Genomic DNA, 21,681 nt, shown 5'->3' with positions numbered 1-21,681 from the left:
TGCAGGAGAACCACACAGATGGCTGAGCGCCGCAGGAAGGCGTGCTGGGGACAGGAGCTGCATGGCGCCTGCAGATCCTTTGGATGAGATGCAAGCAAGCCCTGGCAGCTGCAAGAGATGCAGAGCACAGGGGGGACTGTCCTGCGTGGGAAGGCAAAGACTTATCTCCACCAAAGTTGGATAGCTGGCAGAGATGACCAAGAGGACTACGCCTAACCACCACCCGTGATGCAGGATCCATGCAGCTCAGGATGAGAGTAGATCCACAGAGCCGGTCGTCACTGCAGCAGGTAAGTTACAAAACAGAGTGGCTATGCTACTGGTTCGCACCTCCTATGTGTGTATATATAATAAATTGGGAGAAAATGTCCATCCGTCGCAGATAGTGCTGCCGGGGGTGCCAAACTGGTATAGCACCCAAACACGTTGGGTGTAATTGTGTTGATAGAACAATCGAACAATACGTAGGAATCGAATATTTGTATACCAAGGCACACCACATTAGTTTTTATAGTCCATTCCTTGGTATGCTGTGTCAATCAAAGTCCAACATACACACATGTAAATGATGGAAGTTTTATTTATCCAATGTATCACGAAACAAATTAAACAGCCAACGCGTGTTTCGTCAACATGACTTTCTCATGGCAGAAGTATGAGTATAGTCTAATGTTCCAGGAATTCTGCGAGGTTCCCAGCATCCAGAAAGCGCTAAAAAAGTGGGTTTTTGGTTGTCAAAGCATGAAATATAATGTAATGCAGATGGTAGACACGACCATGATAAATCATGTTTGTACTGCGTAGTGAAAACAGGTAAGAAAACGGCTTCTACGGGTGCAAGGGAGTGACTCCTTCACTCCAAGGGAGATTCCTCCTTCTTTTACAGGCTGAAGAGTTGCTGTCTTCTGAGGATGCACAGCCAGGGAAATGTTGCAAAGCTGGCAGGAATTGTAGAAACAAAGCTGCAGAAGAGTCATCTTCATTGATTGAAGCATTGTTGGTTCCTGGAGGGTCCAGTCGCGATTCCAGTGGCCAGAAGTTGAAGTGGAAGTCGCAGAGGAGTCCTGCTGGAATCTTTCAAGCCGAATCTGAGGAACCCACCCAAGGGAGAGTCCCAGATAAACACTCATCAGGAGGGGCCTCTGATGTCACCTGCCTGACCACTCAGATGCTCCCAGAGTTCCCTGTCAACCTTGGAAACAAGAGGGAAGAACCCAGGGACCCTCTGGCGGAGCTCTGAGCACCACCCTGGGGTGGTGATGGACAGGGGAGTGCTACCTCCCCTTTCCATTGTCCAGTTTTGCACCAGAGCAGGGCCTGCGGGTCCCTGAACCAGTGAGGACTGTTTTATGCAAGGAGGGCACCAAATATACTCTTCAAAGCATACCAGTGGCTTGGGGAGGCTACCCTCCCAGGCCAGTCGCACCTAATTCCAAAGAGAGAGGGTGTTACCTCCCTCTCCCGAAGGAACTCCTTTGTTCTGCCTTCCTGGGCTTGATCACATCATGCAGCAGGAGGGCAGAAACCTGTCTGAGGGGTGGCAGCAGCTTGGGCCGCCCGGAAAACCCTGTAAGACTGGTGGTAGCAATGCTGGGGGTCCTCCCTGGCGCCCCCAGAGTGCATGGAACCATACTTCCCATGCTTGCAACAGTACTGGGGCATGATTCCAACATGGTTGATACCAAACATGCCCAGATTTGGAGTTGTCATTATGTAGCTGGACATAAGAAGGTACTTATGTCCATTACACATGTAAAATGGCGTCCCTGCACTCACAAAGGCCAGGAAAGTGGGCCTGGAGTTTGTGGGGGCACCTTTGCTAGTGCGGGTGTACCCTCACATACAGATACCTGCACCCTGCCCTCTGGGCTGAGAGGGCCTACCATAGGGGTGGTGCAGTGACCTGTAGTGAAAACGGGTGCATGCATACGTTTTACGCAGACTGCAGGCCTTCAGAAACCTCTGAATGGGCTCCCTATGGGTGGCAGAATAACTGCTGCAGCCCATAGGGATCCCCCGGAACTCAAATGCCCTGGGTACCTCGGTGCCATATACTAGGGGGGGGGGCAGTATGTCAACTGTGGGAAGAAAAACATACAGTTACCAGATTAGAAGGGAGAGAGCATAATCACTGGGGTCCTGGTTAGCAGGATCCCAGTGAACACAGTCAAACACACTGACAAACAGGTAAAAAGTGGGGGTATCCATGCTAGAAAGAGGCAACTTTCCCACAGGCAGTATCTTAGGCCATAACTGAACGCACTGCTGGCATGTGCAAGTTATGTGGAAACCATAATACACACCAGCTTGGGCCCATGAACAGAAATGTATTCAAGCCTAGGCCGTGGAATCTTTGTGGGCAAGCCTCAATGGAAATAACGCAGGCATTATAGGAACCACCATTATCAGTGGGTAGCCTACTGTGTTAAGCAACAGTTCAATGTAGTACGAAGCTGGAGCCTTCATGACCTCTGCCATCTTTGCACACCACTCTCCTAAATGATGGGCCCAAACACCAAAGAGAAACACATGTTCTGCAGAGTCCAAGTTCAATCTGGGTTGTGCATGACTGAGCCCCAAAACTTAAACTTCATAAATACCCAGAAATTACTAGTCAGACAGGACAAACAAGATAGAGGAGTGCTAAAGGACTTCATAAGACAACAGGGATCAAATGTATTGCTCTTGTAGATTAAATACACTAGCTAGCCAATCAAAGAGTTCTAATGACATTTCTGGTTTTACAGACCAGGATTAACAGTGTGAAAAGTCTCAAAACCCTTTCTAGTGATTGGTACATGTAAGCAGAACCACTGCATCTAATAGCTATTTGATCTCGGGCAAGGAAGAGTGTGCCTGCATGCACAGAAGTGACACGGGGAACCACACTTTTGGGAGGAGGTCAGTTAGAAGGGGCAACAGCAATTTCAGGAGCCTGAACTTGAGTGGTGCAGAAATTGTGGCATAAAGTCGCACCACTGGTAAATTATTCTTATGTAGAAACACAGTCATCCCCTAGGGACAGCTAACAAGCACTTTGATAGCGAGGGCCAGTACTAGGACAGGTGTTTCTTCCCTTAACTGTGTGAGCCTTTCCGCTGTTATAACACTGTGCCTACTTAAAACAGCACGTTGGTTGACAGGAGGAGAGGATTAAGGGCAAGGCAGAGCGACGTTCACAAAACTGTGGATAAAACGGGCGTATTTACCCTTTGCCTTATGACGTTAAGTGACGGAACTCCCAAGGACAACAAATATCAAAGAAGTCTGTAGACTCCAACAACAGATTCATACATCAATGAGAGATACCACATTTACACAGGAGTTGGACACCCCAAACACTAAGCATGGTCAGAGTGTGGACTGAAAAAACTGGAAGTCTTAACCAAGAATTAATTGATTCTGGTGACTAGTGGTGTAAGGGACTCCGGAATGGTAATGAGTAAAGAGTCAGGCAGGAGAAATCGGACTTTAAGAAACATGAAGGGTTTTGAGATTAGAGGTTGCAAGCACAGACCTTCAAGGTCCAAAGAAGTGTTCACTATGGATGGCGAAAATCAAACTGACCTAGGAGATATTGGTGTTTGTGTTGGGGTGTGGTTAGAGGAAGATCAAGGGTAACCTTCTATACTGAGAACTAGCAATTCTTTTTCAAACCTTGCAAACAGACACTCAAGCAAGTACCTATGTGTTACAAGTATTGGTTATTTTAACCTAGAAAATATTGTTTGACTTGAACAAAGATTTTTCCCGTTTACTCCATTCTCTTCTTCACGAGCTAGCAATGTTTCTTTCAAACTTGCTTGATGTTGGGGGGGCGGGTAGGCAGCCGGACAATGGGAGTGCCCTTAAATAGAGGCCCGGGCACAAGTAGCTTTTTACTTTTAAGTACCACTGTACAGCAAATACACATCCGTCCATCAGCAAGTTCGCCAATGGGAGCTGGGTAAGTGTTTAGACCAGTACGAGTATCCTACAATTTCTCATTACTTTAACATAAAAACAAACATATGCCACAATCTGTGCTTAAAATGACATAAGTTGAAAAGTTTATTAAAACCAATTAATAGATCCGCTCACCTTTGACTTCATAGTCTTTTTTCTTTTGTCTGGACCAGCAAAGTCTCGCCTTTGAACCTTAGAAAATATGAAAAATTGAATTTGAGCTACAAGTTTGCAAACAAAGGTTAAAGTTTGAATTGCCATGATATGAACATTTGGGCAGCTTACAGCCACAAGCACTCCCCTCATGCATGGAGTAGTGATTTAAGGTTGATATAAACGTCAAGCTTCTGGGTTGCATTCCGTGGTGCACTCCACATTGGGAGAGCTATAGCTCTGCTCCTAACCACTTAAACTTAGCTAAGTACTGGTATATTTTATCACAGGATACTATAGCTTCTAATATGCGTAAGAATTATTTAATTTCTTATCGTCATAATTTCAATATTCTCATTTCCTATACAGTAATGATCGGAGCCCCCAATAAATATCAGGAACACCGTTTTTTTGAGCCCACATGTTAATCAAAGTAGATTATATCTTGAAATATAAAGAGAAAAGTGAAGTAAACATACCTTCCTGCAAACTGTAAAACAAATCTTCAATGAAATCCAGTTCAATAATATTCAATATCAAACAAGAACCCAGAGTAGAGAAATGAGCAACTTAGCTACTGTCCAGCATTAACCACAACAGTAAGTCAGTTAATTTCCCATGCATGGGTCAGTATTAAGGGACACAAATATCCCCACGCCATTGGGCTGTAAAAATCAATGTGTTGCGTAGGGGTGTCATGCATATCAATGAAGGTGGCGAATCGAAACAACTCGGTTACTGGAACGAGCAACATCGTTAGAGGGAAGCAATGAGCACGACAGTAAAACAACAATCAGTGCTGAGCATCCGCTTACCACAGCGTGTGACACAGCGAACATGCTAGCGCATGTAAACGAAGTGCATTGAACAGTCAACAAGAGAGCCACCCCAAACCCTCTTTTGCAGCGCAGATGTGTGTATTGCGTCATGTAATTTGATTGACCGTCATTTCTTTTTGCATTGTTCTGGACAACTAACCTCTTTCCTACTACTAAAAGTAACTCACAAACCAAGTGTTCGCTTCCGGGTCGAGCGGCATGGAGACCAGGAAGCAGAAAGCCCTGATCAGCAAGCTCGTTTACTAACAACAGTTGCAACACGGAAGGGGAGGAGCAGAAGGGACAGATATAGACATCTGGTGTGGTTGTCGAAACATTTTTAAAGAAGTAATTGCACCAGTGAACAAGCATCACCTACAAGACATTCCCATTCTGACTGGGGTAGTAGTAGCAGCTTCGACTGACATAATTAGAGACATGCATATGTATGTGATTACCACGTGACTGTATGGCATAAGGTACACTATTTTCCAACCATGACCTTATATTTGAAAATCCTAATGCAATCTGGGAGGTTTGTCTTGGTTCTACGCTTCTTAGGTCATAAGGTAATGTTTAGTTAAGATAGGGGTTTAAGCCATAAACCTACCAGCTCCTAAATCATATTAAAAAATAAAAAACACAACCACTGGCAAAGCAAGTTTTGCCTTTGGGGCCAATTAGCTTTGCATTGATTTTTAAAGATGCTATGCAGCATCTCATGAAAAAAAGCCTATAACTTAGCCGTATCATTTTGTGTGCTGTGGGAGTTTTGTTGCTTCTTTTTATTTAGTGATCAGTGTTGGATTGGTATACAAAAAGAAAAAAGCACGAAAACCATTTCATAGTCTGCTTTCTCATATATATACCGAGGCAGCTTTCTGAAAAGACTGAGCTCCTTTTCCTTGCTTCAAAATGCCCTATAGTTCAAACTGGCCTTTTCAATTTTATAGCTTTCGATGGAGTATGTAGAAAAGGACACCATTCTTTTCTGATGTCTTTGTAATGATGATGATCTGGATATGTTATGTACCTTGTTTAAGATCTGTGTAGTGTTGCCAGTGTATCGTCTCTGATGAAACCGGTTTATTATTAGTACAATTATTCTTCCAACTTTTCACTCATGATCAGGCTCATAGGCAGGCTACTGTCGAGTAACATTGGATGTAAGCTTTTATAATGCAGTAAGTTCTCGTGATCCGTTGGTTTAATGTATGTAGGGATGATTATGTGTTTTTGATCAACGGCACCCGATACATCTAGAAACTGATTTTTCTGATGTCGATCTCCAACAGTTATCTTGGGTACCCAGAATAAAAAATATAAATGACCCTTCTGCACAGTAAAAAAAAAAAAAAATTGTGGTTTATTAAGAAAATGATCAATTAGCTACGCTCCTTGCAGTTTAAAACAGCTCTGCGGTGCTACTTGACAAGTCCCTTACTGTTGGGACCGAAAAGTCGTCTGCATGGTTAAAGAAGTGTACTCTTGTCCTGGATGTATGTGTGCATGGAAAGTGTACATTACATGTGCGGAGTGTATGAAAGCCTGTAAGGAATACAGGGCATGAAAGATGTAGTGCTGTGCAGTGCATGCACAATGCAACGTGCTGGGTGTATGTGTGTTTGCGTGAAGTACAGTACATGAGGGGTGAAGGGTTGTGCAGTGCGCACATGGCAAGTGGATGTTTGCAAAGAGCACATCATGGCACAGTATTGAAAAGCTTCAGTGCCCACCAGTGCACACAGACTGAATGTGTATACTGTAATGGTAGAGTGGGTGGAGGGAACAGTGCTGGACAGTAAATGTGCTGTGAATGTACACTCCTTCCAGGAGTTGGTGTTTTTCATCCATACAAAAGTAACAAAATCAAACTTCAACATCGAGAATAGCGAGAGTAAGAATTGAATCTATTATATAAAATGCCACTGCAAATTTCTGTATGGGGAACCATGAACGTAAACTTAAGATCCACATTTCAGAACACAAGGGCAATATTTGAAAGCACATTAAGTCTACTGTAACTGTTCATTTCTTTGAATCATGACCATGTTAATGAGCTCAAATTGCAATTACTAGAAACAGTAAGGTTAGCGAGAGGTACAGACATTAGGAGACTACATTTACAGAGGAAAATTATGTGGATGAAACTACTTAAACAATCCAAACAAGAGGATTGAATGACAAAGTCGAAGTGTTATGTTTTTCTGTAAAAAGACCACTTCTGTTTATTTCAGATTTAATTGTATGGGGAGTGCATGGTGATTTTATGCATCCACTAATTTTTACTTATTTCAAACATTAAACGTACATGTGATGTGCAATTTTTCACTTAGTGCAACATTAAATATGGCATTGTCGATTTTAATGTTCAGCCATGCACATTTTTCCACAATTTTCAGTTACATGTCTAGGTTCGGTTTAACGTAACTATTGCAAGATAACAGCCCTTTTGGAGATGAATTTGCCTTTTTTTTTTTTTTTAAACTGCTCTTACTTTGTAAAACATTTTACTTCAATCTGTTACTGGACGATAGGTTGTACCCTTTCATACTACATATACTGATCAGCTCTTCCATATTAATGCACATTTATGTACTACTGGTATTAGCCAACACAATTCATTCTTCCTGAACATCGCTCTAGATATACAGTTCAAGACCGCTGCTAATGTGGACATAGATACATTAGTATGTTCCAGCCTACAGTTCTTGAAAGATGGAAACATTAGACTGCTGACATGCCATTTAGTAAAAATGTCATGCAAACACTAGATTGAGCTTATAGGAAAGTGCATGCCAATTTGTTTGTAGAAGCAGTCAGCAGACAAACCAGGAGCAAGTTTCCTCTTGATAAGAGATTTCATGTTGCTTTCCTTTTGTGGCCACAACCAGGCTACAACTTCCACAGGTAATAGTTTGGGTGGAGGGAGCCTAGCAATTTTGGCACCTCAGAATGTCCCTCATTTAGATTACCCACAATTCGATGAGTTGCAGACAGTGTTAAACCTCAATTTCATGAGGTAATCTGTCCTCTAGTTGAGGCATCTGCACACACATCAAAAAATGTTTTTAAAAAGTCTGAAAATACATTCAATTAGGTAAAGGGCCCACTCATTAAGCTAACTAGTCAGCATAATAGTTAAGGGATTTTATTAAAACATTCAAAAGCAGGGCAATAGAGAATCAATGCCATAAAGGCTCTCAATAGATAAGTGGCTTTAAATGGCATTTACAAGAAGCGGAGACAAGTGGCTGGACTACACATGTTTTTGATGAGCAAATGGGGTCAGATTGAAAAGGATACATCTCAACACTAATTGTTTGAATGTTGGTTTCATTCTGTTATTGTTTCACCTACCAAACTTCTGCGACTTATAGTGAAACACAGGCATACGTTAAAGTAATTTCAGCAATGACACCTTGCATGGCAAGCGTGCGGCCAGCCTTATGAAGATGCAGAATAATGAATATGGTGAGTATTAAAGATGTATAATTTTTTTTTTTTTAAAGGCTCTTAATGAAAGGGGCAATGTAGATTAGTGTAAAATCTGAAAGTGAGACCAAGTCTCAAATGGGCTGCAAAATCAAATTAGAAACAGACAGCATTCCTAGCAAAATCTAAGTCTGTGGGGAAAGTCTTCTGGCTCACCCCCTAATACTAAGGGTTTTTATACATTATTTGTTGCATATTGAATTAACACAACTGCAGAATCCCTGTGGCGGAATGGAAAAAGTTATATGGTCACCAAATGAGAGCACAACTTAATTCATCTCCATATTTTTAACAACTACACACTATCCTACTATATGAATAATATTCTGCCCACTGTATGCTAATGCCATCCTGAGATGGAGGAACAGACCGGTTATATGAACAACAGCAAACTATTCTGCATGAATAAGGTACAGTGAACCAGCAGAAGATTTTTTGAAAAGTTCGTTTTGTGAATGACCCGGAAAAGATTAATCAAGAACACCATGAACAATAACAATGAAAATGAACAGATCTGCTTGACTGTGATTCACAAATAACAGGCAGTGTAATGTAGAGGGGATGAACATCCATATTAGGTCAAACGGTTTACAGGCCTTAACTGAGGCTAAATTAACATTAGTCTAGAAACCAGGCTTCTATGCATCCTAAAAAAATTGTTTAAAAGACATTATTATACGTGTATACATGTATATTAGAGTGTAAAACCACATTTTTGCACCCTGTAAATATTGCACGAAAACAAATGCACAAAATTCCTCAACAGTGCTACAAAATGTTCGATGTTGGTTAGACAAGCTGCATCAGTCAAAAATTAAGACTGCATAACTTTACTTTTACTTCCCGATGAAAGTACTTGTACTACCCTTTTAAGATTCATAACCAACACAACTTATTGAAAGCCCAATGTTCAGGCCAGATTTTTAATAGCAAGACGTATATAATCCCTTTTTAGTCTAGTTTCCTTGATATCTCTAATAGGCCTACCATTTTGCAGTGGTAAAAGTGTTTTTTCTTAATGATTCTTTGTTGAGAGCCAATCTTTAGTTTGAAATCTTCTAATGGGTAGAAAGAAAAAGCGTGCTGCTATGGTTGCTTGAGCTGCATTTAAACAACTAATAATGGTACTGGAATTATACAGACAGTTTGTTACACAGCAGTGTCATTTGTAAAACTAAATTTACGTAGCCATAAATTTGGAAACGTTTGGCTTGTTTATTGATAACTGTATGTTTATGCGGTATTTTCAGCAACTGGTATACAATTTACTAATGTCTACCCCTTATGAAGGACTCATTGGTCCAAAATGCATTGGGAATACATCAAGCAGTGTGATTAACAGCATTAATGATGAAGTCTACCAGGAAAGCAATACAAGTTCTACAACTTTGATAATCATGGAGAGGTGGAATAATGTGAAATCGTGAATTTGTTTTTGTTTTTTTTCAAGATGTTAAGCATTTTAACACTTACACAGCAGTGCAATTTGTGGGACTATTTGCTGCACAACAAGTAGCATTGAAATTAATGATACTTAGCAATCTAGAACAGAGGATATTCACAGGTGGCACACAAATTAACTATTTTAAGTGAAGGATCTAATGAGATTTACGGTCATATGAAGATTGTTAGCATTAGAAACCTGTTCAAAATTGGAGACCATTATTTTCAAATTTCACCATGAACATGACTGCGGAGCACAAAACTGCAAGTGAACGCATGGATATACCATTCAGCTGTAAGTAGTGTATGTCATCATAATTAAAAAGACCAATACAAAGGTAAACACAAGAGTTGTAATAGAAACACTGACCTCAGTTTAGGAATGGGATCTCAAACTAAAAACCATTCAATTACTTCTACACTTCATTGTGTTGCATGTGCATAGCTTTTACATTCATAGTACATTATACTGTCTGTTCCTTAATTTGCTTGCCATTAGTGAGTACTGAGAAAATGGGTAGTACCTTTTGAGTATTAAGATTGTTTATGTACAATTCCCTGCAAATAAAGGCCAATATATTTCCCCAATCTATGGCTTTTCAGTGTTTGAAGAGTATGTGGATTCAAATGAGGTGCCCTTCTGCAATACATTGATGTCAAAGTGGCTACATATTTTCTTCAAGATGGTGATTATTAGCATTTGCTCTAATTTCTTAATTGTCTTTTCTTGGTACCCTCTCTGGGTTTCTCACTTTGTGCACAGTTAATGGACAATAAAGATGGTGTTTTAGATGTAGACTGTTGCATCCTTGCTGTTGAACATAGATATTGGCATTCTTACTTTGTGTTAACACTGATATTCTAGGCAACATTCGAATTTTCACTGTACGTGACTTGATTCTTCCATGAAGGATTCTGTAGCCTTATTTTGTCTCACTCTCATCCTTGCACATATGCTTAAATGTAGATTTTGTTTACTTTATAGTCTGTAGTCACTTAAATTATATGATTTTCCTCTCTTTTCGAATACAAATCCAACTTGGCATCAATTTCTTTCATTTCCTTTCAAATTGTTTGCACAGTTTGGGTATGGTAATTGATGGGTGATTGATTTTCTTTGATAATTCTTCAACGATCAGTAATACCAAATATAAGGAGCATTTTTTGAGGGTTCCATACAACCTCTGTTAAAGAATTATTTTGTTTGTTAGGGTTGGTTTCAGTGCGACTCTTAGATTTCCTTGGTATACATTTTGCTTAATGATACTGGAAAAGTGTGGACGCATGTAAACTCTGGTTTATTTCATAATGAAGGTGGTATTCTGTCCCCTTACAGCCTGCCGTAGCGGGTTTTTATCGGCCATTAAATGCCCACTCCAGCATTAACAAGGAAGCAGGCCTTTAATGGTCAGTATAGCCCAGCTACAGCAGTCAATAAGACTATTAGAACATTCCACCCCTAGATGGCAGAATGTGCTCAAATAAAACAAAGGCCTCACAGACCCAGAGGGGATTAAAATATCCTCGGGCTCAGTGAGGCCTTTGTTCATGGCTGTTGCTGTGAGACAAACATTGGAAAGTTGGCGCTCCGGACTTTTATCAGCAATAGAAGCCTAGACACTTCATTGTCTTCAATGGAGAACCCAACATTTCAATGTTTTAATAAGTGTTTGAAGATTCTTTTCTGCATTGTTGGCAGATGTAGATGTTTGTTAACTTGACGATCTCATAAAGCATGCATCAATTCACCACCTTCTGTAGAATGCATGACTCTCCTGCAACCCACCCCCTCTTTATTGTGAATGGAAATGGCAGGTGAATTTATAACCCATGATTTACATGCACAGAGCAGGCATTACTAAGACTGTTGGCTCACTGTTGTACTTTTACTCGAAAATAACATGTTTGCCAATTTCACTACTAAGGGTTCTAGTTTGGCATTTGATTTCAGTGAACTTGATTTCATTGAATTTGATTTCATTGAATAGGATTTGTTTCACTGTTTTCATGAAGGAGGTGTATTTATATCACTTCTGCTTATATTTCAGGACAGGATGTGCTTTGGTTAACATGCACCACCTCGCACCTCCCCCCGCATCCCCAACTTGACCATGTGGGATAAAAGAATTCCTTAACATTTGGATCAATGGAATATACCACAATACCATCACTTTTAAAATCGTTAAACCCAAGAACACAGCTCAACAAATGTGCAGTGTGCTGTGGGACACCTCAAAATTAGTGCATTTATTACACTTCTAAAAACAAACGGATATAACATTCAATAAGCATCTGTAGTTAAAGTTTTCCAGAATGGCAGTTTAGAAGTATACATACCAAACTGTAGACTTCAATGTTGATCTCAAAGTCACTGGACACATCTTCCCTGAAACAGACAGACAAATGATTCTGGCTAGTTGGAGGCATAGTAAAATGTAACATGCAGTTAAATGATTTGTAAAGAGTTTGCCTGGCTATCTGGACTAAATGCATAACAGACATTTTTGAGGAGATATCACAAGCAAAGATTTACAAAAAAATATTAAGAAAGCCATTTTAAGCTTGTAGAGTTTGCACAGGAACAAAACGTTTTGGCTAGTGAACAAATGTATGTTAATACACAAGATGTACTCAAGAGCAGGACAGGTATGAGGCAGGTCCACCCGGAGCTACTGGTGGGTGGGAGTTCCACTAGGAATACTTGATCTCTTATAATTAAAATAGGCAGTGTGGTCAGAACTGTAATGATAACATGCTGTAAAAGAATCCTGACAGACCACTAAGTTGGATGTAAAATATACCTGTCACAACAGAACAGATCAGGACTGCCCCTACTTGAATGCATGAAAACCACTAATAGGTCAAGTAACTTAGAGAGTCTTTGAGGATAGCTCCAGCATTTACTGGTGAACACAAAATATTACTCATGAACTGATCTTGGTAGAAAGTATCACCACCAGACAGATGCCTCTGTGTTAAACAGTGCTCCATGCTTGTAAACAATAGCGGACACTACTAAAATTGTCACAGCAATTACAATTCTTACCAAAGGAAAAACCTTTAAGCTCAGATTTTCTACTCACAAGGTAAAAGTTGTAGAGAATGTAAGTGCATCTCCTTTCACAGAAGTCAAGGTACTGGCAAGCGGTGTCGATACCATATTCTCTGCTCCAGACCGGATCACAATTAGAAAGTAGTAATTGGCAGAATCTATTGAAAAATTGAAATCATTGCACAAAAATCAACCTCTGTATGTTCCAGTAAATGAAGTACCAATTGGACAGGCAACATTTTCAAGGATGATTAATTTAATGCCACCGCATGCACACTGAAAGAAAAAGTTACTTTTCTTTGGTAACTATCTTTCTGGTGTATAATTTAGCTATCTGTAGATTCCTCACCTTTTGAATATCCCAGCTATCAGATTGGTTCTGGAAACTTTTCACTAGATCTCCACACCAGAAGGGGGCTCGGACTCCATCTCCATGCCGGTAGCGACACCACCAGGAGGTCACGAGAGCCATAAAGTATCTTTATGGCTGCTCTGACACCAATTTCCCATCCATTTTTTTTATGCCCTTTGAGGTAGACATGAGGAGAACAACAAGATTGACAATGTGGAGTGCAAAATCCAGATTTAGAAGCTAATTAATTTGATTGTAACAAAACTAGCCTTCAATGCAGGGGGATGGGAAGGGCTAGTGAGGAATCTGCAGGTAGATAGAATATCCACCAGAAAGATCACTTCCAGAGGCAAGCAACTTTTTCTTCTCATGGATACTTCTAAGAGCAGACACCTCATCTTTTGAATAGATTTCTGAAGCAGTATCCAACCAGGAGGTGGGTTTGCAGGACTGGTAAAGCTGAGGTGTTGGCGGACACCTATATTTCAGCTTTACAGATCTGACAGTAGGACTCCCCTTTCCTACAGCTTAAGTTTAAGACTATGCCCGGGTGGAATGATGCCATCTGGCGGTTCTTTCCGAGTCAAGGAGTACCACATTTTGATGCAGAAGATGATCAACCATGACAACATCTTCTTCTGAGTGACTTTACCATCCATCTCGCCAGCACAGCCTAAAAAAGCTTATGAAGCCTTTCCTCCACTTTAGTGGATGTGGAGGCGAAAGAAAATAGGCATGGTGAAGGACCTCCCTAAATGGAAGGCAGTGGCCACTTTGGGCACGAAGCAGCTCAGGTTCTGAGAACCAACTTGTCAGGAAAAGGAGAAAGTAAATGAAGGTTTGACGCACAGCGGCTGAAACTTAGTGGGCCGTCTAGCTGACATAATGGGCACTGGAATAAAATGCTTAAATGTAAACGGTTGCAAGAGGCAACGGTGTAAGGGTTTAAAAGGGGAACACATGAAAAATGAAAGTACGATATTAAGATCCCATTGAACTACTATGAAAAAAGGTTGGGGGATGGGGAATATAGAGGGGTGAGAGCATGTTAGCAAGCCCTTCAGAAACCTCATAATTATGGGGGACTTTACCAGAGATGATCGGTCTCGAAGACAGAAGGCAGCCAACAAGGCAGATAAGTAGTCCTTCGTTATACTCACTGTACAACCCTGTTGAGCTAATGACAGGGTAAGGCACAAGATGTCTGATGCGGTGTTCAAGAGGATCTACTGTATTGTCTGAACACCATTTGATTAATCTATTGCATCTCCCAGAGTACACTGTTATTGTGGAGTGTCTCCTTAAGATTACATCCATCACTTCAGGACTCAAAGTAAAGGCATTTAGATGCCCCAGCTCAATCTCCAGGCATGAAGAAGGAAGCTCTGGAGATCAGGGAGCAGCACCTATCCGAGTAGAAAGTGACATGGAAAGCTCCATCTCAAACAAAATGCTCCCCTCCAAGGCAGGCTTCCTGCTGCAGATACTGGAGGGCAAAGAACTAAATACAATGGGCATTAAGGGACCACGTCTGGGTGAAGACGCCACTCGTGGTAAACATGTCGCAGAGTAAGGCTGTCGGTACTGCTATTCAAAAAACCAGCAAGATGGTTGGTAACCAACCAGAGCTGCTGTTTTTGCACCCAAGACCAAAGTTACATTGTGTTTCGTAGAGAAGGTAAGACCCTACTCCTCCCTGCTGGTTGACGTACAACATTGCATTCATGTTGTCAGTCAAGGTCCTGGCAGATTAGCCGCAAAGCGATGGCAGGAAGTTCCTCATTGCTAGCTGTATTGCTATCCACTCCATCAGACTGATGTACGATTTCTACACTTCTGATCTCTAGTTCTTCCAGATGCTCCTCCACCTCAAGGTGGAAGTTTCCATTACCACCATAATCGCTGCTGAGGGAGGCTGGAAAGAGATTCCTGGAATTAGGTTCTTCGCAGTGTCCCTGAAGATCACCACTGACTGATAAATAGCTGCCATTTTGGAGTACCTGTCTGCAGAAGCACAAGTGCTCATTTGCCAGAGTGCATAGGAGACCATGAGGATATAGAAAGTTAGCAGACATAAGGCCATCAAGGTAACAACATGTGCTTCATCCTGAAACATCAGAATCATAGCCTGAATGGTCTTTACACTGAGGAATGGGAAAGGCTTGACTCAATGTTTCCAGTACTGCCTTCATGAAAAGGATGATCTAAGAGGGCTCCAAGTGAGGCTTGGGCTTGTTGATGGAAAGACCAACACAAAAGATGGTAATGTGTGTTGTGCACCGCTCACATTTTATGGCATGCTTCATCCTCAGCAACCTAACTCCATAAGAGAGGGTTTTTTTATAAGAAATATTCTGGATAGAGGAGGGTTCCAGATAAAATAAAAAATACCTTGAGGTACACCCAATAAATTACTTTTAATAGTGGGTAGCCCAGGTATAACTAAAAACTGAAACCACATTATTATAATGAGGTTCAATGGCCTGCTCATCCTGATCAAGCCGCCACTATTGTTCTGCCTTCTCTAGTGCCACAATGGGTCAGGGACAGTTGCCAGGGCCAAAGGGATCCCTGTTCCCTCCAGTCCATTGTGTTTAGGCCAGACCAGATGAAATACTTGGCTGGATCCTGTCCATCCTGGATAGTCTGTGCCAAATTGGCACCAAATTACTCGGGGCTTAGCTGCTGAGATCTTGGCAGCATTCCCAATCACGTGTGGGAGTACAGTCTTAGCAAACCGCTGGCGTTCACATACCTGAACTCGAGGCTAGATCCTGGATACCCAATACTTTTGCTGCCCATCAAATAATCATGGTGAAAGAAGCAGACTCTCCTATAGAAGGACCAGGGGAGACAACACTCAGGCCAGCAGAAGTATGCAAGACCACTTGCCTCTTAAACTGTCCACAAATACATTTTCTCCACAATATGACTGATGATTTTTATCACCACCACCACCAAATACTCAATGGTCCTGGTCACAGTATGGTTCAAACAGTTGCTGGAGCACAAGAGGATAGTTCGTAGATAAAAGCACAGTGATCAGAATTAAAACGGGGGTAAGACAACCAACTTTGATTCATAATGTCTCTATATTCTAACCTAGATGAGCATGATTATAGTTATTATAAAAGGACTCTTACCCACTAACACGTTTAGTGGCATGCTTCATCATTGAGTACTCTCCCCGATTCCCTCTGTATCTGGGTAGGCACTACCTTTATCATCAAGAGAGCACTTCTATGGTGAGGGGATTGATGATTAAAATGACCTAAGGTTGCCCCTATTAGTTCCTTAATTAAGATGAAGACGGGCAAGATTTAAACACAAAATACAATGCTTCTAGAGAGTTAATTACTTCAGCACATCTGCAGGCCTAGATGTTTCAGCAAAGACAAATGTCCATATGGCTTGTGTAGCTTTCCTCAGGACTGGCCTTAGATCCCTGTTTTAATATACTTCTACAATGTGTATCGACTCCAGTGCATAACTTGTGTATCGTATACTTGTGAAATTCACACATTCATACTCATGCCACAAATCCAGACCAGTCCACAACTGTCTTTTTATGACTGGCGTACATCTGGTGCTAGGACACTATCATGTAGACTTTGTGAGTCACTTTTGTCAAAGGACTCTGCCCTCGTACCTCGAATAGAACTCATGTTACAGCCAAGACAGATTTGGTTTGTTGTCAGACAGAACTAGGAGCCTTGACGTCCTCCACCAGCATCTATGGAGTTGTTACAGCATGGACTGTGGTACCAGTGTGGAGTCAGAGCTTAACCCAAAGAGTTCATGAGGCACAGCCAGTGCAGATGGAGGATGTGCTGGCTAAAATCCGGCTGGATGCCTCCACTGATCCATGGGGCCTCAAAGCATGTTAGAGGGAGCCAGCAGGGTGCCAAAAAAGCAATGCATAGCCTCCTTAAACACCTCAATTTGTTATGGCGTTCACTGACCTAGAAATTCAGGGTGCATGGGATTGAGCTGCAGAATCAGCTCTTTAGTAGGGGACCAGGAGTGAGACCACAAGCACATGACGTCCTCAAGACTTCTCAGAAGGAAAGTGGTGAGGATGAGTTGGGGCCTGCCTGGACTTCTTGCGTTTCTTCTTTAACTTAGACTTACCCAAAGATGAGGAACGCAAAGAAAGAACTGTCACTAGAGTAGCGCCAGGTGCGGATTATAAATCCTTAACTTTAAGCGGGAGCAGCGTTTTCATGACCGTCTGTATTTAGCGACTGACATCTTGGCTTCAGGGTCCTACATCGCCTTCAGGAGCATCAGGGCATTCTTCAAAGTTATGGCTCAACCCAAACACCAGAGAAAGACCTCATAAATATCTACCACAGACATTTGTCACAGTCCCTACAAGGAACAAACCCTGAAGTTTAAGAAGGGGGCATATTCTTTTGCACAATGGAAAGCATTTTGAGAAAAAGATTGTCATCTGACAAGAAAAAGTAGTAGCTGCAGAGCCGCATAGGTGTGGAAAGAAAGGAACTGACAGGGTGCTTGGGTGACAACTATGTGTAGTTCCATTCATCAGTTCTGTGGAGGAGCAGATTTGACATGGAGCTGCACAATGCCACGTACTGGTATGAAGGGGCTAAGCTGAAAAATATTCTGAATTCATTTTGGCACTTGTGGATACTCTAAAAAGCTGAGGAATCTGCAGCTAAATCCATACATCAGAAAGATGTTTTGCAAATTGCTTAATTTCTTTTTAGACTCACTGCATGATGAGAGTGACCCTAAAATGGTGGTAATTTCCATGAACAAAATGCTTAAATAACTCTAGTGAAGGACATGTGGACAAAAAAAAGCTGATTAATCTAGGGCCGGTCTATACCTCCTAGCTACAAAAGTAGCTAACTGCATGAATGGATGGATGTTGGCTTCACCCAAGCTCAAAGGACTGGTTCTGGCAGAGTCTTATTGAAAGGGAGCAAGAGTTCGGAGGACTAGGAAGTTGGGTTCAAGACCTCTGTTAAGATGTTAGTCTTGGTCTCAACTGAAGACAGAAGTACCTCCAAGACTTCTGCCACTTCACGTATGATGGTATAATAAGAAGTGACACTGGAGGTGGTAGGCCAGTGAGACAATGTAATTACTCAGGGCAGGTGTCAAGTCGATTAGCACATTTGAGTATGGTGAAGCCAGGGTCCATAGCAACAGATTGTCCAACGTCATGGTCTGATCAACCAGAGTCTCCCCAAAACAGAACCTTCCTTTCTCTCCAGGCATTGTGGTGTTTCCCAACTGCACTTCTGCACAGGGCCAGATTGGTGGTCAGGTGAGTCTGTTAAAAGCAATGGGTCTGGAGCCCAAGTTGGCTCTGGTGGTAATTAAGGTTGGTCCGGCACCAAAGATGAAGAACTGGGATGGAAACAGGAGGCTGGAACCAAAGATGTGGCTGGTGTCAGCGCAGGAGTGAGTTGGAGTCAGAGCAATAGCATGCAAAGGGGGTAAAAGAGGCTAGGGCAAAGCCTGCCAATGTCATCCTAAAGGATAAGCCTTTAGGTCCCATGGGGCCTGAATGCACTTCAGTGGGCACAACGGCGATGCAAAAAAACTAATATCTCATTGAGGAAGTAAACAAGATCTGTATCTGTGCAGGAAACTCCCAGGTAAGGTTGACACTGTTGAGGCCTGGGTGAGGGGGCGAAGGGAATCGAGGGGCTCGGAACCAACATGCCTACTCTTGTGAAAGCAGTACCAATTCTGGCTCCAAGGAAGATTCCAATTGGTGCTGCTTTTTTCCAAGGAGTGCCTTTTCTAACAATACTACTGAATTACATTTCCTTAAACAAATATAAACCTTATGAAAATGTGACAGGCATGTCCATTTGAATTGTGTCAGTCTTTAAATACTACGAGCATTACTGTTGGCAAGAGTGACTATCAACTAGGTGTCCAGACTAGATAAAATAGAAACAGATTCCTCTCTTTCAGGAGACCCAATGAGACTAATTGAAAAAGTCATGGGGAATAAGAGGAAACATGACACATTAGTCCATAAGAAAATAGGTGTATTTAGCAATTTTATATACAGGCAGACACACCTCAAAGCAGTGGCACAATGTACTACCTGGGAAGTATTATGTCCTGCTTCTTTTGTTTAGAAAAATCCCCAGAGGAGAAGTCATTCAAGAGTTTTGGCTTCTTTCTTCCTCAATCTATAGTTAAACTTGGCATCGTTAGTTTTGCAGCTGGAAAAAGTTCAAAAATCCTTCAAGAAGCCATAAGGCAATCGGGGCGTGGCCACGGAGCCGAGCATGGCGCACGCTTAACTGTACGGCTCCGGAGGGGCCGACTTTAAATTGGTGCCTGGACACGCTGAAACAGGCGGTCTCGTGCCCAGAGAGGAGAGGGATGACTGCTGCGGACGGGGGGACCGCGGAGGTGCGGTCTCGCCCCCTGGAGCAGGATCCTGAGTGACTGGGGCTGCCCGGGACTGCGGAGAGGCCGCGGCCCTGTCGACGGGCGGAGCCGGGGCGCGCTGGGACTGGGAGGCTCCCCGTGTCGGAGCACTGAAGGTGAGCGGCTGGTACGGCCGGGGCTGCTTGAGCGCGGCCCCGGGGGCGGCCTCCAATGGACTTGTGCGCCCCGGTGCGGGCCTGGGGCCACGAGGTCGCCGCCGGATTGCAGCCGCGATCCCGGATTGGGCAGTGTGCTGCACCCGGCATCGGATTCGGACGCGGGCCCACCCTGAAGGGGGGGGTGCAGATCGGAGCGCCTGGTGGGGGCGCCTGCCGGTGGCGAGTCGGCCTCCTGCTCGGGGGGCGTAGCCTGGTGCCTCCTGGCTGCGGGACTGCATACAACGAGGAGACGCGGAGACGGGGGGCCTCCCCGGGGCTGCCCGGTGAGGAGCCCGCTTTGGGTACGCCCCCCTGGGGAACACACAATCGGAGCACCGGTGTCTGCTGCCCAGGAACCCCCGGATGCCGACGACGGGACTCTCTACGCCCAGGGCAACCCAGGACGAGCATGGATTGTCCTTTGTGGGGCGGGGCAGTGTGGAATCGCCCTGCGCCATCCGCCATCGTCTACCAGAGTTGGGGGCCAGGTACCCTTGTTCACAGGTGTGGAGCCCCCCCTTGGTTGACCGGACCAATGCCGATCTGAAGGCCTGCTGCACCCACCCCTTCTACGCACAACAACGCAAATCTACGAAAGCACACCAGCCCCGGTTTAGCCCAAAACTGGTTTCTCATCTATGGAGTAGATGGGACACGACCGGGGGACTGAGCACGGCGCACGCATGATCGTTTGGTCCGCGAGGGGCCACCGGCGGACCCAGACCTGAGCGCACTGGATCGGGCGATCCTCTATCGCGGGACGGACGCGGTAATCCGCGCGAACGTGAGGGGCCGCTGGGACCGGATTGCGGCGCCGGCACGGACCCTCGGTGGAACCGGACTACGCAACGTTGGTGGAGACCCTTGACCCGGCCGCTTGCCGCCGCTTATAGCGCTAGGAGTAGCTGGCGGAGTGCCTGGGGCTCTCCCTGGAGCGATCAGACCCAGAGACTGCGACAACGGTGCCCTGGGCTAGTAGACAAATTAACAGCAAACAGCATAAGCGCCTGAACTGTGCGCTAGACTCACTGAGTCGCCCCTCCCTGCCTGGCCAATGCCCCCCAAGGGCAGACATAAGAGCAAAGCCATGGACCCCGTGACACATACACCACTGGGGGACAATGAACCGACCATGCAGAGCCAGTCGCAAATCAAAGTACAAGACACTCTAGACAAGATACTGGGTTCCATTGAGGACACCAAATCCACATTACAGCGCGACATCAATCAGCTGGCAATAGAGGTGGGCCTCCTGAGAGCCGATCATCACAAATTGGCCGACAGAGTAAAAGAAGCGGAAGCAACGCTAGCGGAAGTCGTCCCAAAACAAGAAGACGTATCAGCGGAGGTGACCTCCTTGGCTGGCAGAGTGGCGAGGCTCAAACAGCGAGCTGAAGACGCAGAAGGTAGAAATAGGAGGAACAATATTTGCGTGGTGGGCCTCCCTGAGGGGGCCGAGGGGACGAATATAGTGGAGTTTCTGGAGAAATGGCTAAGCACAGTTGTCGCACCAGGATGTCTGACCCCCTTTTACTCACTGGAGCGAGCACACCGTGTGCCAGCTAGAGCACTCGCTCCTGGCAGGCCACCACGAGCAGTAATAGCTAAACTCCTGCACTACAGAGACAGAGACATCCTCTTACAGGAAGCCAGGGAAACGGGCCCGTTTAAAGTAGCCAATGGCGAAGAGACATTATTCCCTGACTTCACCTTGGAGGTCCAAAACAAGCGCGCCTCCTTCTTAGCCGTTAAAAGAATCTTGCGAGAAGAGGGGATACAGTACTCGCTGCTCTACCCAGCAAGACTACGAATGATTGCGGAGGGGAAAACCACGTTCTT

The 21,681-nt window shown here is 43.8% G+C and overlaps 1 protein-coding gene across 1 annotated transcript in view; it reads right to left on the bottom strand.

The window, feature by feature from the left end:
* Positions 1–21,681, bottom strand: part of ANLN (anillin, actin binding protein) — a 207,525-nt gene that overhangs the window by 72,425 nt on the left and 113,419 nt on the right. The window contains 3 exon segments of the mRNA XM_069215555.1: positions 4,081–4,137; positions 12,192–12,240; positions 12,938–13,064. Of these exon segments, the coding sequence (XP_069071656.1) occupies positions 4,081–4,137; positions 12,192–12,240; positions 12,938–13,064 (233 nt within the window).

This window comes from Pleurodeles waltl, chromosome 2_1 (assembly GCF_031143425.1).
Source record: "Pleurodeles waltl isolate 20211129_DDA chromosome 2_1, aPleWal1.hap1.20221129, whole genome shotgun sequence".
NCBI lineage: Eukaryota > Metazoa > Chordata > Amphibia > Caudata > Salamandridae > Pleurodeles > Pleurodeles waltl.
This window is presented reverse-complemented; position numbering and strand designations above follow the sequence as displayed.